Genomic DNA, 16,168 nt, shown 5'->3' on the forward strand with positions numbered 1-16,168 from the left:
TGCGATCCTGTAACAACGAATCTCAATTTCTTTCACCTACGATTCGCGCAAATTCGCAGAACAGATTTCAAGTAAATATCCGTTAAAAATCTACACAGTACGTCAAACAACAAACAAATCAGTGGAAAGGAAAAGCAGCGGAAGTCATCGAAAGCAGCGAAATAGAAAGAGCGTATTCAATTTAGATGGCGGGCCATCAGCCCCGGGCGTTCACCGGAGGATTCGCGCCATGAATTTGTAAGGCTGTTTGCTCGCTCGTAATTGCCGAACTTTTCCGCGAAGACGTTCGCCCATCGGTGCAACTTCTTCGATTCGTAAATCACCGTGACCGTGGAACTCGCTTGGAAAAATTCGTCTGCACGACCCACCCTTGCCTCGGCTGTTCGCTCGTTTCAACGCTTTGTCCCTCTGTTTTTTTCACTTCTTCTTCATTTTCTCTGGGAAAACAACCGTGAAACGCCGAGATCTTCTCGTCGAGTCACTTTGCGCGGCCAGTTCGTAAAGGCGAATTAAGCACGAGTCCTGCTACGATCTAATAAGCGAATTAAAGCGTCGAACGAAACCTACCCAGACGAATTAACCGGTCGTGTGTTTGCCTACAAATGAACTTCTTGCGCTCCGAGACTGGGGCCGTTTAGTGAGACGTTTGCAAGGCTGATTTAGAGTAACTTTGCTCGACTGAGGTTGACTAAGAAAAATTAGAAAAAGTGTAAACATCTACGTACGTGTGGAATGAAGTTTGATACTGGTAGAGCGATGCAGCAACGAAGGTTTCGATGTTTGAGGATGATTAATTAGGGAAGAATGATACTAGTCGAGGATATGCCTTTGTTGCAAACCGATCGTGATAATATGTTTAATAATTGATTATAGCGATTATACGCGATCGTATAACGTACAGTGGTACGTACCATGCACGTTGTCCGCCTGTTTATGGATATTTTATTTTAATTGTTCTTATGGGCTTGGATAATGTACTATATATATGTCGGAGATGAAAGGAAAGCCGAAGCCGTTCCTTCGAAATTTTGGGAACATCCTCTAGTACTCTAGCCTAGATTTTATCATAGCTGTAATTGTTCGAGATTTGTAATAGCGAGATTGGGTTCGAGGTGACAATTGGTCGCCGAACATAGCCACGGTCACGGGATGGACGTTTTGTCTAACGGAGGTCTGGAGTGGTTGTATGGGTTTTCCGAGAAATGTGGTTGTGGCGGCATGCGGCCTCGGGAGCGGGCCTAGCCACGTGTGATGTTGCCTCGGAGGTGCTGATACAATGGGACATACATTGTATTAATAATCAAACTCCAGGCAGAAACTGCCTAGCAATGGCGTTTGGAACCTTCTTCCAAACGAGTATAGAAAACAAATGCAAGCGTACAGCGAGAAAAATCTCCACGAGGCTGGCATTCTTGCGATTGCCTTGGAGAGTGACACATCGAGCATTTTCAACAATCGTATTTCTGTGCTTAAGATCATTTTACGCTTAGTAGAGAGTTATCCCGCTGACCGTGGATTCGTTTGAACCGAAAAATAGTGTTAATAGTGTTCATTAAACTTATTATTCGTAAATCATACTATTCATTAATCTTTCTGTTCGTTAAACTTATTATTCATTAGACTTATTATTTGTTAGACTTATTATTTGCTCAACTTATTATTTCACTAACTTTATTATTCATTAAGCTTATTATTCACTAGACTTAGTATTTTTAATCTTTGTAGTAGACTTGTATATACGCGTAAATATAATCTCGGCTGTGTAAAACAATGGCTAATTCACGCGAAGAGTTGTTGCGCGCCCAAAATTCTAACCCTAATCCGACATATATAATATAATATAATATACAATATAATGTAATATATCGTTCAATAGATAACAGGGAAAATTGATAAAAATGACGATGAAAATGAATTGAGAAACTGAGAGTTTAAAATCTTTTTGTCGAATATCAGTGGAAAATTTGTGCGAAAAGATGGTTCCGTAACAAAGACGGCGACTACTTTATGAAAGTACCGGGAAGATTAAAGAAATGCTTGTTAACAAGTCTACGGGAAATATTAACTGTATCTTCTATGGGAAGATGGAGAATCGGAAAGTTGTATTCAACAAACATAAAGAAGTTTAAAAGTCAGAGTACAAGTGAGTAATAGTTGGGTACAAGTGACACGAAGTTTACATCTCTGTCGAGAACTTTTCGACCGAACTTTATACCGTAACTGAGACGTTCGTGCAAATAAAACGCATCTTCGGAAATATCGCGTAACGTAATTTTGCACCTGTATAACAGAATATTTATGTAACTCGATATCATGTTTTGACGAAATTCGCAAAGCACACTATATTACAAAAATACTAACTCAGGCTTTCGATTGTCGCGTTTCCATCAATCTGTCAATCTTCTTAAAACCTGCACCCGTTAAAGATTGAATACTGATTAAGAAAATAGACAGTTTAAAAGCTTCGTCAGACACGAAACAATATCTTACAGAAAATCGAAAATGAAAAAACGATAACGCTTAAGACGAGACTTATCTTTTCTTTTCTATATTAATGAACGATGGATCTATTATGTAACGCAACTTCGTTCGCTTTGTCGACAGGAAGATTCAAGGACAACACGAGCAACTCGACAAGGAGTACAGGATCCACGCTGCCGGCGTTCTCTTATGCAACTCAAGGGGCTCCGGCAAGGTAAGCGTTCTGTCATTATTCTTTCCTTTCGTGGTCCGTGATTCACCAAAGATAAATGGCCCTCTCGATCATCGCAACGCGATCTATTATTTGTTAGCGCGTAAAGCACCGCCCGTCCTTCGCTATTTTTCCCGTGACACGATTCTTTCTTGAATAAATTCGATCGATCGATCGCCTCTCTGAATCTCCCCACGTGTATACGTGGCTCTTTAAGAAATTGGACGAGCCTTCACTCGTGCAAACAAATTACTTGTCGTTGAATATTTTCCATAATTTATCGATCGACTTGGAATAACGTCAAACCGTTCTGTCTTTCTTAATTGATTGCTTAGACTCATATCGATCACTATAACAGGTTATTAGCGACTCAGTTGAGATCATAAGTCGACATTTATGATATTTGGGAAAGATCGATGCGTTTTAAAAATCGCGGCAGTCGCGATGTTTCCTTTGATCAGAATTTTATAATAAAGTAACGATATTAATCTTGCATTTTGCCGAACCAAGTCTTGAACGATTTTCCATACAACGTTGATTTTAATGCTCTCTGAACGTTAGACACCATGCTTTTCTGAATATTCGTATACCAAAATTAATAAAATTAATAATTAAATTGAAATTAATAATAAAACGCGTAATATAAAAAAATTCTAATTTTGTCAAAGTATTTCTATATTGACAATTTTGTCTGCTAATAATATTCTTATAGGTATACACATATACAGGGTGGTTGGTAACTGGTGGTACAAGCGGAAAGGGGGTGATTCTACGCGAAAAAAGAAGTCGAAAATACAGAATAAAAATTTGTCGTTTGAGGCTTTGTTTTCGAGAAAATCGACTTTGAATTTTCGCTCGGTACGCGTCCACTTTATCGCGTCTCGTTATAACGGATCTCACTGTAGATCGTTGTCTCGATTGACGTTATTCTTTTAATTTTTTAAATTTTTATTCTATATTTTCGACTTCTTTTTTCGCGTAGAATCGCACCCTTTCCGCTTGTACCATCAGTTACCAACCACCCTGTATATCGCAAGTTTGTAACGAAAATAAGATTTTTAAATAATAATATTTTCCGACGAGATATATACTACAAGATTAACTATATATTATATTTGTGATAAAAATATTATTCGATCCTTTGAAAGGCGGATCTCAGGCACGAAAGAAGCTGTCATATCGTTGAGCAGACAAATCACACCCACTTTCGGCCTTAACGTATTACATTCGGGAGAAATGGAAATTTCCAAGGAAATCGGAGGGATCGATGATCTTCTTTTAATGCCACGTTATCCACCTATCGACCTAACACATTCAATTTTCTCCCTTTCCGCGTACAATAATCCTTCTTTGCTCGATAAATGAAGGATTGCTTCCTCGAATATACATTCGGATTCATAATTCATAATACTGTTTACGCATAACAAATTCAATACCGAACTATTATCCATAATGAATGGCGTAACTAATAGCATGTTATTAATGCATTATAAATATTTTGCAAATACTGTATGTATTCTAGTTAAATAACGATTATAGGAGTATTTACTGTTCGCGTTAATAACATTTCAGAGATTTATTTCTGTAAATTATTGCGTTAATCTATTAGAAATTAGTGAAATGTTCTTGTTTCAATGATAACGCAGTTTAAAAGCTAATGTAGTTTTGCCAAGTTAAACATTAAGCTTTAATATTTCACGAAACGAATAGGTACGTTTAAACGATAACGAAATAATTTTTCGTTATCAATTGATATTTATTTATATCGTAATTATAATTTATATGAAATTATATTATATATTTATAACTTCCTTTCGACTTAAGAGTCGCTGATCGTATTATACGAATGTTCAGATTCAATCCCTAATCTAATTTGTTTCGATATTGTTAGATAAATACGTTTGTGGTGTTTCTACAGTCGTTCCACACAAACGAACACGATGCGTTTTAGACACGTTTCTCGTGCATCATCTACCGAACAACTGAACATCGATCGATAGAATAGTATTGGGAAACACAACCGAATTCCTACGAGTAAACAGATTTCCAGAAATTAATGTTCAACCGAGTTAAGCAAACATATTTCAATGGACCGTCAGAACCGAGGCCATAAATTTTATCGCTATTGACGTTACTCTTGAAAATTATTCACGTGAATCACGATAATTTTAAAGAAATATCGTACGATGCAAATTTTGTGGAAAATTTGTTAAGTTCTCGCATATGAAACACGTCTTAGGATCTCTTTCCATTATTATTTCCACAGAATATGCAGAGTCACGCTATGAAAGAATTTCTCAATCCAAATGACTTCGAAAGTTCGCCTATTTTTAACATTGTTCTTGTACTTTATCGTTCTTGCCCTCTATCGTCATATACTTTATCATTAGTTCCCTCATCGATCATCTCTGTTCCCTGACCGAAAAACAAGACGAATCGAACATTTATCCATTAAAGTTCTCCAGCTGAAAAGCATCGAACGACCGGCTGACAGCAGAAAGCCTCTTCGGTTTCGCCAAGAAAATAGTGTAATGACGCAATCTAAAAGAACGAGGTGAACTTTCGAGGATCACCGAGTCACCCTCTTCAACGTTTCATCGTCGAGCCGCCGGAATAATAGATATTCGATTTTTGCGTATCCTTTCTCTCTCTCGCTCTTCGCTCTATCTGCTCCTTCAGTCACCATCCTGTATTCATGCTTCCTCCCTCGCTCTTGTTCCGAGCCAGCGTCTTCGTCGAACGAAAGTTTGGTCGGATTATCGTGCTTTGTCGAAGATGGAGAAGCATTCAGCTCGCAGCGAGTGGATACTTCGAAGTGATCGAGAATCGGCGACTCCATCTCGAGCTGCAGCACCCTCGCCACGAGAGAGGGCAAACTTGCGAAGCTCTGACCTCGACTATGACGAGCGACTGTGACTGCGATGATGTAAGAACAACGGGATCAACGATAATGCGAGGCAAGTTCCAGTGACCTGGTATCTTAGAAGTGCTCTTTATCGAATCGTGTACTTGTCAGTTATATGGTTTTTAATGCTTGTGAAATTCGTCGTCAAGTCATTGTGTTCATTATCTTTATGATTTTGTGACAGTGTTAATAATAGATATTTTCGTGTTCTGTTGTTATGGTTTTGCGAGAGATGGCAGGTTCGTTGATACGTTTTTGATGAAGGAAAGAGCATGAATCAATAGATGTTATTAGATACCTACAAGAAAAAGATGGCAAAAGCTTCGGTTGTCAAGATTTTAGATTCGGAGTGTAGTTCGGAACACGAAGTTTCCATTTTCGGAATAAATGTACGTGCGATTTACGTTACGTAAGATATTTTAGGAATATTTAAAAAGCATTCGATCAAACAGGAGAAGCTCTTTTGGAACGTCAAACGTACTATGCTACTGCAAGATTATTCCATTACGTCTCGTTATGTTATGTCATTTCATTTTGTAAACGAACATACACCGTTAAAAAATCGAAATAATCTTAGTACCTCGGCTAATTGAAAATTTGACTCAATTCTTAAATAACAGTCTTTTCAATGTGACATACTTTTTGAAATACGATCGCTTACAGCTTAAACTCGATTATTTGGTATAATTAATTATATGTAATACGATATATGGTACATAATTTCTTACATAATTAGTTATGACATCAAAAGTGGCTCCTAATAGCTTATTACGTAAGCGTAATCATTTAAACATTATCTAAAATCTACGTCTCCGCGTTTTCTTAAGGAAACAGTCTGAGAAAATTTTCTAAGGACACCCTTTAGAAAATTTATCGACGCATCTTGTGTAAAGCCAAGGGAATTTTAACTCCGCCACGGACAGTGAGAGCGGAGCAGAGATTGAACATACAGAGAGCAATTTAGCGATAAGGTGAAATATGAATTCGAGATATACCATGGCTCAAGAGGCGTTCTCTCTGCTCTGGGTCAAACTGTATATACAAAGAGCCTCGTTCTTTTTAATTTCTCCGAAGCTTTTGTCCGTTTCATAGAACTAATTTCTGCAAAATTGTATTAGCCTGATGGGAACCATTTCAAAAAATACTAAGCGATAGAATTTTAGACTGGAACTGGTGAAATTGCCTTGACTTTGTTTCATCGTATTCATTTTCTTTTTTTCTCCGTTTAATTCCATTTCCCTTTGCAGGTTATTTTTGCAGAATGAACTTTTAATACAACTCCTGGACAATCTTCTTACTTGAAGCAACTATTCCGTAATGTTAATCAGTAACGTCACTGTTTCTACGGAGAACGATCTATTTCGACGATGTTAAAAGATACTTCGTATTATTAAATTCAGAACGCAGTAAATAACTTTAATTAATGACTTCCTAACCTTTGGCGAAATATGAAAATTACTTGCATTAGCCGATTATTTACACTACGCTTAACTTAAACTTAAATCAGACCATACACGCAATTTCCACCGCGAAATTTAACCTCGAATCGCGTCTAACGACCATTCCTACGAGATGGTTGGATCAGAAAGTTGGCGGAGGCTGTGTTACAAGACGCGGAAAATGAGAAAGCGAAACGTCGTGGAAACCGAGTAAGGGAAAACAACGATGTTATATACGCGAGACGCGTATTGGAGATGGAAGGAGCAGCTCGGGGGAAGGATAATGGGCCGCAGGAGACGAACGCGGCACTCGGTACAGAGGAAACACGGAGCGCGTAGGAAATAATATGAAATCCGAGGCTCTGGACCGCGATAGCTGAGAGAAATAAAAAGAACACGGAAGGGGAGTCGAGGTAAAGATGGCGGAAAATACGCGAGGACTGGCCAGATGACAAAGCACAAAAACGAACGAACGGGGAAATTGCGGAAAGGAAGAAAGTCACGGCGCTGCCGGATTGCAGAGGACGGATAATAAAGCGACGTGAGAAGGAGAAGACGAAGAAAATCGGCGTGTGTTCCCGACGAAACAGAGAATTAAGGGTGCCGACGACAAAGGAGGTACAGGCTCGCCGGAAGGAATAAAATATGAAAAACGCGCGCGTGGCTGAAGAGTATCGACTGATGCGCGGGAACTCGAGTGGTGGCGGTTTCCGACGCGTTACAACGGACAAGATGGAATAGCGGAGCTGAAAGGTGAACGAAACCCGGATCTGGTGATATGAAAGGAAGAAAGCGGGAGGAAGTGTCGGGTTGATCAGCAACGAGAACATAGAACTTGGAAATTAAAAGAAGAAAGAGAGTTCGTAGGTGATAGATGGAGAGGAGTTGAAGATATATGGTGTCTTGCGATGGTGAATAGAGTAATTGGAATACAGTTTATGTGTTTTCGTTTGTATTATGCCGAGGTGTTTTATCGATTGATTATTTTAGTCGTCGTATGTGATAGAAATTGTATAATTAGCCTGCGTATAGATTAAGATTATAGAATAAAATGATCGTAATTGAAATTGGTTAGAGTTCTGTAATTATTACAATACGCTATATATGCTATTTATATGTATTTATATAGGGTGAAGCGTTCAAAAGAGACTCTGGAATATCTCACGTATTTTTGGTGATCTAATGAAGCGGATCGGATCAATCTTGCTTCGTCTTAAGGGTCACATCGTCCGATGTCGATAGTTTATTTCTGGATGGAAATGCACCTTTTCGTGCTCAGTTGCGATAGGAAACAATAAATTGAGTCTGGTAATAGTATCCGATGTGATAGATTTGCGAAATAAGACTCGCTTGTAGAACTCGATGTACATCGTGCGATTTAAATGGGCAATGTTAAAACGTGCGAGTTTCATGTTTTTAAATATCTGATTTTGAATGAAGAGTAGCGGGCATAACTCATATTAATCCGTAGCTACCGTTTCTCAGAAATGTTACTGACATAAATTTATTGATCGAACCCTTTGTAAAACGTGAGTTATGGTGATCTGTGAGTAACATGCGATGCTCGCTGCAGATAACGTGTCTGAACCTTGTCAAAAATGGGATAATCCCACTAAACTTTACTTAGAACACTTACGATAAATATAATATAACGTAGAAGAACTAACTGTCTATTAAAGGAATGAGAGCCATATGAGAGTCAATTAATTACAATTTTGTTTGTTTCTTATTGTAAAAAGCTCTAGTATATTCTTCGAAGTTGCGAAAAGATTTAGCAGTGAACACAGTTAAAATTTAGTTAAATATAAAACTAAACGAACGATCTTTTTAGAGTATGGAACACGCGATTAATCTCGGACTGCTCAAATTTCGATTTATATCACAACAAGTCGATGTACAAATTAATGTCGTATGAAATTCTCGTCTGATTTTGTACCGACACTACATTACATTTCAAATTTCGAAAATTTTCATTAAATCGGCCAATTAAAGTTTCCCTTTATATCGTGGAGTATAAATACAAGTATTCGGTAAATAAAGCATGAGAAGGTTCAAACGAGGAAACAAAAATATACTAGCACCGTAGAAACTAGCGAGCCAAAGGGGAAACAGATCGGATGAACGAATAAACCAAATAACGACGCCTTCCGTATCGACTTACACTTTTTTTCATTTTCTTCTTTCCACCCTTCCTTCCTTCCTTCTTTTCCTTCTTTTCCTCTCGTTCTTAGCGGTTGCTCGATCTTTCCTGTTTCTTCCTTTTCATTCCCTTCACGTTCGACAAACGAGGTTGAGGTGCATTAGTGGTGTCCAATTACAGGACCGCAATGCACCTTGGTTGAGACACGTTGTATCCTCGGAGACGCGAACGGCGTTGGGAAAAGAAAAAAGCGAGGGACGCTGGAATTTTTTTCGGAAAAATGCTAAAGTTGAACGAAAGCGAGAACAACCGTCGACGTAAGTTCTTGTGATAGGCCGTTGATGGATTTTAACTTTGGCTTTGTTTGCTTCCGGTTGTTGTTTTAGATGTTTGACGTAGAGGAAAGAAGAAGAACTGAGACAAACAGACAAATTTGGAAGAAATGGGATTTTATCTGTTGTTCCACCAAATAAGAAGAATAAAAGTATGTTATATTTTCTCGTCAATTCTATATGTGAAGTTAGTTTTTTTTTTTTTTTTTTAGAAAAATGTAGCTTTTTACTGTAACTGGAAGAGTTAAATTTGTTTCATTATTTATAAATATTCTACCAGAGTAATAAGTAATTTTATCGAATAAGGGATACTCCTATATGTGCATATGTATGTACTCCATTTAAAAAAAGAATTCATTCGGAAACAGATGAATCCCATTACGAAAAACAGTCTCAATAAGAAAAGAGAGCGTGGTTTATCGAGAAAGGTTGAATATATTTCTACTGCGATCGTATCAAGAGAGGAAGATTTAATAAGAAGAAAATGTTGATATTTGAGAAATTTCTCGATCGTAATATTTTTAATCAGAATCTTAGCACTCGATCACTCGAATAATATTAATTTGAAGAAAGATCTACGTGAATTTTTGTTATACGAAACTTCTGAAGTGAAACTATGTGAACGAGGCAGCCTCGTCGCTTTCGGAATTGCTCCGTAGAGATAAACATTTTACTAAACATTTCGAACACGTTTCTAGCGCACTGTCTACTTAACAACTGAACAGAATTCAACGATAGCGTGCTTGTAAACCCAGCTGTGCCATTTCTACGAATAAAGAAATTCGTATTTCAGAACGTTGACGCGATCGTAAATTTTGGTCGCTACCTTTTTTATATTTTTTTTATTACGGTATGGATTGTTTCATTAGAATATATAATGTAAGAAATATTCGTAAGAATATGAGAATTTAAAAACCTAGAAATGTACCCCGTTTTAGACTAACTAGTCAATTCCACCATTCAAGCTTGAAATTCTTCGAACATGTTCGATATCGTGGAAAACGATTTAACACCAAGTAAAGTGGAATTATGCTTTACCTAATAAGCAATACTTTTTCTAATGAAACAAACGAAAAGGAAACGAAAACAAATATCTCCGCATTCCTCGTTTTAAATCGCGCTACAATCGTAGAAGCGTTTTCTTAGAATCGTTGGACGTGATACCGTTTCTACGACTGAACTCCCATCACGAGAAAAGCACTAAGCGAGTATGTCGAATAGCGAATATCCACGAGAGGAAATTCTTCTGTCATCCGGCACAAAGAGCGCACAAAGACGGAACAAATACGGAAACGAAGAAGTAGAACCGAATACCAAGGAAGAAGACTATCTATCGGCGTGTTTCGAGAAAATGTCTGCGTGTAACAAATAAGCAAGGTGCTCTTAAGCCGGATATCCCGTGTAATAGGGACGAACATCATGAAAGGAAATGAAAAATAACGAAAGCACTTATCCAGTTACGTCGAAGAAGCGGTACAAATAAATTCACTTTATTCGAACTAAATTACATGCAGATTTTGGTAGAAGGAGGAGATAGGTTGATGGCTCGTAAAGGATACGCGATCTGAAGTAAATGAATTATGAAAAGAAACGTGGAGATTGCAGAGGGTCGCGCAGGTGGAAGGAATTACCGCGGTAACTGTGTTCGCGATCAAGATGAAACGAGGCGAGTGGATTTTTTCTCTTTTGCCTATTTATCAGACGAATTACTCGTAGAAAATTTGGATACAATTTTCTTTGCATGTATAAAACACTTTGATCGAATTTGATAACATTTTTTCGTAGCAAACAATTTTATTATGCCAGTATTTTATTTAGAATATTAATATACGGAGATGTTACGATATTAGGTTGTCCCAAAAGTTTCTCTCGTTCTATAAGGAAGTAATAAATGGACAATATGTTTTGTTTTATATTATTTTGTTGAATTATATACGATATAAGACGAAAGAAACTTTTGGGACAACCTAATACAATAATTTTAGATTCGCATTTATTTCCAGATGAATTTGGAAGGTTTGAGAAGGTTTTTAAATCGAATAAAATTTGGTAAAAAGCTCCATACTGTTATTTTTTATTAATTAGTCGAAAATAGAAGATTCTACTCGGCTCAATAATTTTTTCACATGTCAAATAATTTTATTGTATTCCATTTATATACGATATACAATTATATGAAAATGTTACAATATAATAATTTTAGACTTGTTTCGTTAAATGTGTAAAGTCTTCGAAGGAATTTTTTAGTTTAACAAAATTGGATGAAATTTATTGTGAATTACACGGAAATTGTAAGTCCTTCCCAAGTTATTAAAGTATCGCGCAAAACGTCTTTATTAAGGAAACTGCTACGATATTAGTGGACTATAAACTAAACGAGGGGATAAAAATTTAACCCGAAGCAGAGACCATTTGTGTACTTTCTCTTAGATGAGCGTCTTCGTCTCATATTGCATCATCAAACTCCATTTTTCCAGTACATTTAGCCGTCGAGTTTATCGTCTGAAGGTTTCAAAAGCCGCGTACATATTTTCCGCCTTTGGATATGCTCTTTGCAGTAAAAGTTTGTCTTGCACTGGAACGAGCCGCAGAATGGAAGAACAGAGGCTCATGCTCGATACGATAGGAATCGGAAGATCTTACGCATCTTGCATGCTCTTTTCCCATAAACGTGCATTTAAAACATCAATTACTATGGATGAATCAGCCGTATCATACGTAAATTAATTTATATATAAAAATTATTTGCTTTAATATTTTATTTGGAAGTCTTCCTCGAAGCTCTTCCTTAATTTGCCCTCGACGAGAGAAAATTCCTTTTTCAAATAATTCACTACTGAAATATGTTTTGATTTTATCAAATTTAGTATTAACATGTTGCGCGCGATCGAGTTGCAGATACGGATAATTTCAGTTCGTATTTTACAAGAGGTATCAAGGGTCTGGCACGGAATATCAAGTTATAGTCAGAGAACGTGGTACGTCAGTAGAGTGTGGTAGAAAGTATAGGATATTCGCTAGGTTATACACTCTCGAGGACCATATAGACCCAGGAAGTACCTTTGAATGATTTTGAATGGCTTGATATCGTTGTATGCTCCTATCCATTCAAATTATTATTTAAGTACGGTTTCTATTAATTCTTTAAATAACAGTCAGTTTCTATCTACAGTTTGATCTCGATCTGAATCTCTTTACTACGTTTCGTAAATTTAACGTGTTTAAGTAACGATTCTTGTATTATATCTTGGCTAATTAATTAATTCGAGATAAACATCTTCCATTTACGAAGGAAAGAATCAAGAACGAAAAAAGATGAATTTACAACAATCTTCAATTACACAACGAAGATCATCTACTAGCAAGACACTGGTATAAGGATCATCTCTCAATCCTTTCAACAGTGTTAACAATGCCTCGTTTATCCCATCACTCATCATTACACCCTTACAAATTGGACGCTCTGAAATCCCAGCGAAGGAAAATTAGCAGAATCACAGCGGGCTAAACGAGAACTTCTCTTATCACGTTCACGACGACGTGAAAGGCTTGTAAATGTTTCCAAGGAAATTTTCGTGGAAATTTGCGAGGACAACAATTGGACCGTTTTTAATCTAGCCGGAAGTGAAGGCGAGGCCACAGGAAGGATACAGGCGAACGGATACGCGAAATGCGTCACGTGTTTCACGACCAAATTGGCGAAGAAAAATGGCAGGATAATTATTGTTATCGTCGCCGTGTCTCGGCCTCCTTCTCCGCTCCTTCCTGTCCCAGTATCACGTTCGCCCACTGTGACCATCTTTTTAAAAAACCGCTGCCAGAGAACGCGCCGTTTGCCAAGACAATGGCTGCCACCTATGAATTCAAATTACTGTCTACAGGCGGCTAGAATTTTTAATTAAAAAGCAACGCGGCCGGCTACGAACTGGCCGCTACCCGATGGCCGAGGTTAACGAGCATGAAATAACGAGTGTGACGTCGTGTGAAAAGTGAAGATGCCACCCTTCCCTTTTACCTTTTTGGATTCTGCGTTTCATGATCTACCGCTTTTTACTTTCCTCCTTTTCTTATTTTTTTCCTTGATTTGATCGCGTCGTATTATTAGAGAAATTTAGTTCTAAACGCCATGTTCGTGAAATGATTTTGTCATATATGGTCCATTCGAACCTTCTCCGAGTATTATCAAAAGCAGACATTACTTTCCCAGTATGTTCTTAAATAATGTCAGTCGTGATCACTAGTCGTTCTACATTCTTCCACAATCATTTCCAAGCGTTCATTTATCCATGTCGCGTAAGTTTTATGTTCCTCTTGCAAGACATAAACTTTATCCAGAATTCGATTACGATGCACTCCGAAGAAATTTCCTTTTGTGTGAATAAATCAATCTTCTTTTCTCTTAGCTCGTTCTTTCAACACGAAATTTCTTTGTTCGCGTGCCCAACATTTCCAACCGGAAATTATATTACATTTTGTTCCCATTACTCGTTGTTTTAGCATCGAATATATCCTCAAACGCGTGCGACAGTGATACATCGTTAAAACGCGTTCTCTGAAGACATGATTTTACAGTTGGGGACAACAATAAGTGAACAGATAGCGGAAATAAAATATATAAATTAGCGAATAAAAAGATTTTGTATTTGTATTTTATATTTTTAATTCTATCCTTGAAAATATGAATTTGTATAAAATATTGTATAAAAATACGCTGATAATAAATAAGATTCAAGTATATAACGCTAGTACTAATTCCATTAAACCTGATTGATACCTGTTTCTATTACTTGTCCGCTTATTTTTCTCCTCGACTGTATATTTTTCTTCGACGTTTCTCATACTCGTTTTGTCTTCGTTTCTCGTTTCACGATCGCGTTTCAGCCATTAAAGTAGTCGTTTTTCCGCGAGATACGCTCCACATTACCAAAAGCAGTCGTTAAAAAAGGACACGGCTCATCAGAGAGCGGAACAGTAGTCGCAAAAGTCTTGATGAATAACGCGAAACCAAATGGACGACCTGATTAACTCGAGTTAACCGCTTGATGCGAGATTCCTCGACGAAATTTCCGTGAAACTCGAGAGCACACCGCGACACGCGAGCTTCTCCTAGAGGGGTTTCGAGGGATCAGGAAATGAGTTGAAGTTTTGAGAGTTCTTGGCACGTGTTGTGAATATCCCGTTCTATCCCGATGACTGTAACATTGCGTTCGAGTCGTCGAATTCTGAAGAATATTTGAAGGATATCCTTTGCGAGTTGGTTTAGTTTAGGGTGACTTTTATGTTATTCTTGTTTCTTTGTTTTATTAGTATATGAGCAACATGCTGGTGTTATAACTGTTATTTATGTCATATTTTTGCTATAAATGCGTCGAGAAGTTTATATTATGATATATGTAATGAAATTGAGAAACATGGAGTCCTGGAAATGAGCTACAGTTCTGAAAAGGGAAGATCGTGAACGGCCCAAACTTGAAAAATAGTCAAAAGTATTACATACTTTCTTAGCTGCGATAACTCAGGTTTAAGAGAACAAACCGCCCTTCAACGTGAAAGTTTCTTCCCAAACTTGTACTTTCCATTTCAATACGAGTATGACATCTCGTGTATTCTACTGCACGAACTTTTGTCGAATTGTTAATTGATACATTGCTGAATAAATTTTGTGTATCCTGCCTATGACACTGGAGTCGTAATACGCATACATGTACAATATATATAGTTTATCAACTTGATTGTAAACACACTAAATATTATTCCTCCCGATGTTAAAGTTTGGAAAAACGGACTAAAAGACGTAGCATGGAAAAAGCCTCTGAATAAACGCGCACCTTGATATATATCGTTCCATTAAATCGCAATCGTAGAGGATAAGTCATAAGTAGGTAATAAACGCGGATCAAAGGTAGAACGAAGATTAAACGAGAACGCTATCAGCATTGGCACTTTAATCTCGCGTAATTTAGAACGAAGGCGACCGAGATGATTTCCTGTGCCGGGCGGTCATCGATTGAAAAGGTGACAACGTTTGCGAATTATCGAAATTGCCTGATGCAACCGGAACGACTGACTCGCGTGCAGGAACTTTTTGAAATCGATTCCACTAGCGGTGGAATTCGAACGTTACGCGCTGATTCGTCGTTTCGCTGTGGTTAGTTTGTTCCGGTTTGAGAATTATCGAAATCGATCGGACCGTGTTCCGCGTCGATTTTCAAAGAGTATCGCGTCCGGGTAAATTTGGAAGAAATTTGAAACCACTTCGCTAATATAAACTTGTTATCATAAATCATTGATTTTATCTTTCAAGTTTAAAGTGAAATTCTTTTAGCTATTTCTCAGTTTGCAATGGGCAACAGTTGTTGGCTAACGCTATTCTTAATATTATCTTCATAAAATTAAAATATATTAGATGTCCATTTTACATCACTCAAAATCAGAATACTTGAATTGAAAATGATTTCTTTTACTGTATGGCGTACTTTGTTCTCTATTTCTATTGTATTCTTTTATGAAATCAGAGTAAATTTTGTCTCTTAATATAGAAGATAGGTAGAAGTCAATGGAAATGCTAGAAGATCGCATTATGCATTATGCTCAACCGAACTCTGCAGCATAGACGACATCGCGTGATCTACGTAGAATGAACATGATCTTTCAATTAAT

The 16,168-nt window shown here is 37.5% G+C and overlaps 1 protein-coding gene across 1 annotated transcript in view; it reads left to right on the forward strand.

The window, feature by feature from the left end:
• The window catches only part of LOC138181967 (uncharacterized), a 99,574-nt gene extending 91,517 nt beyond the window's left edge, over nt 1-8,057 (forward strand). Inside the window, exons 4-5 of the mRNA XM_069117387.1 lie at nt 2,605-2,695; nt 6,845-8,057. Of these exons, the coding sequence (XP_068973488.1) occupies nt 2,605-2,695; nt 6,845-6,862 (109 nt within the window). The 3' untranslated portion in view covers nt 6,863-8,057. The remainder of the gene's footprint in view (nt 1-2,604; nt 2,696-6,844) is intronic.
• Nucleotides 8,058-16,168: the final 8,111 nt, after the last annotated feature.

Source organism: Bombus flavifrons, chromosome 7, assembly GCF_040668555.2.
Source record: "Bombus flavifrons isolate JBK064 chromosome 7, iyBomFlav1_principal, whole genome shotgun sequence".
NCBI lineage: Eukaryota > Metazoa > Arthropoda > Insecta > Hymenoptera > Apidae > Bombus > Bombus flavifrons.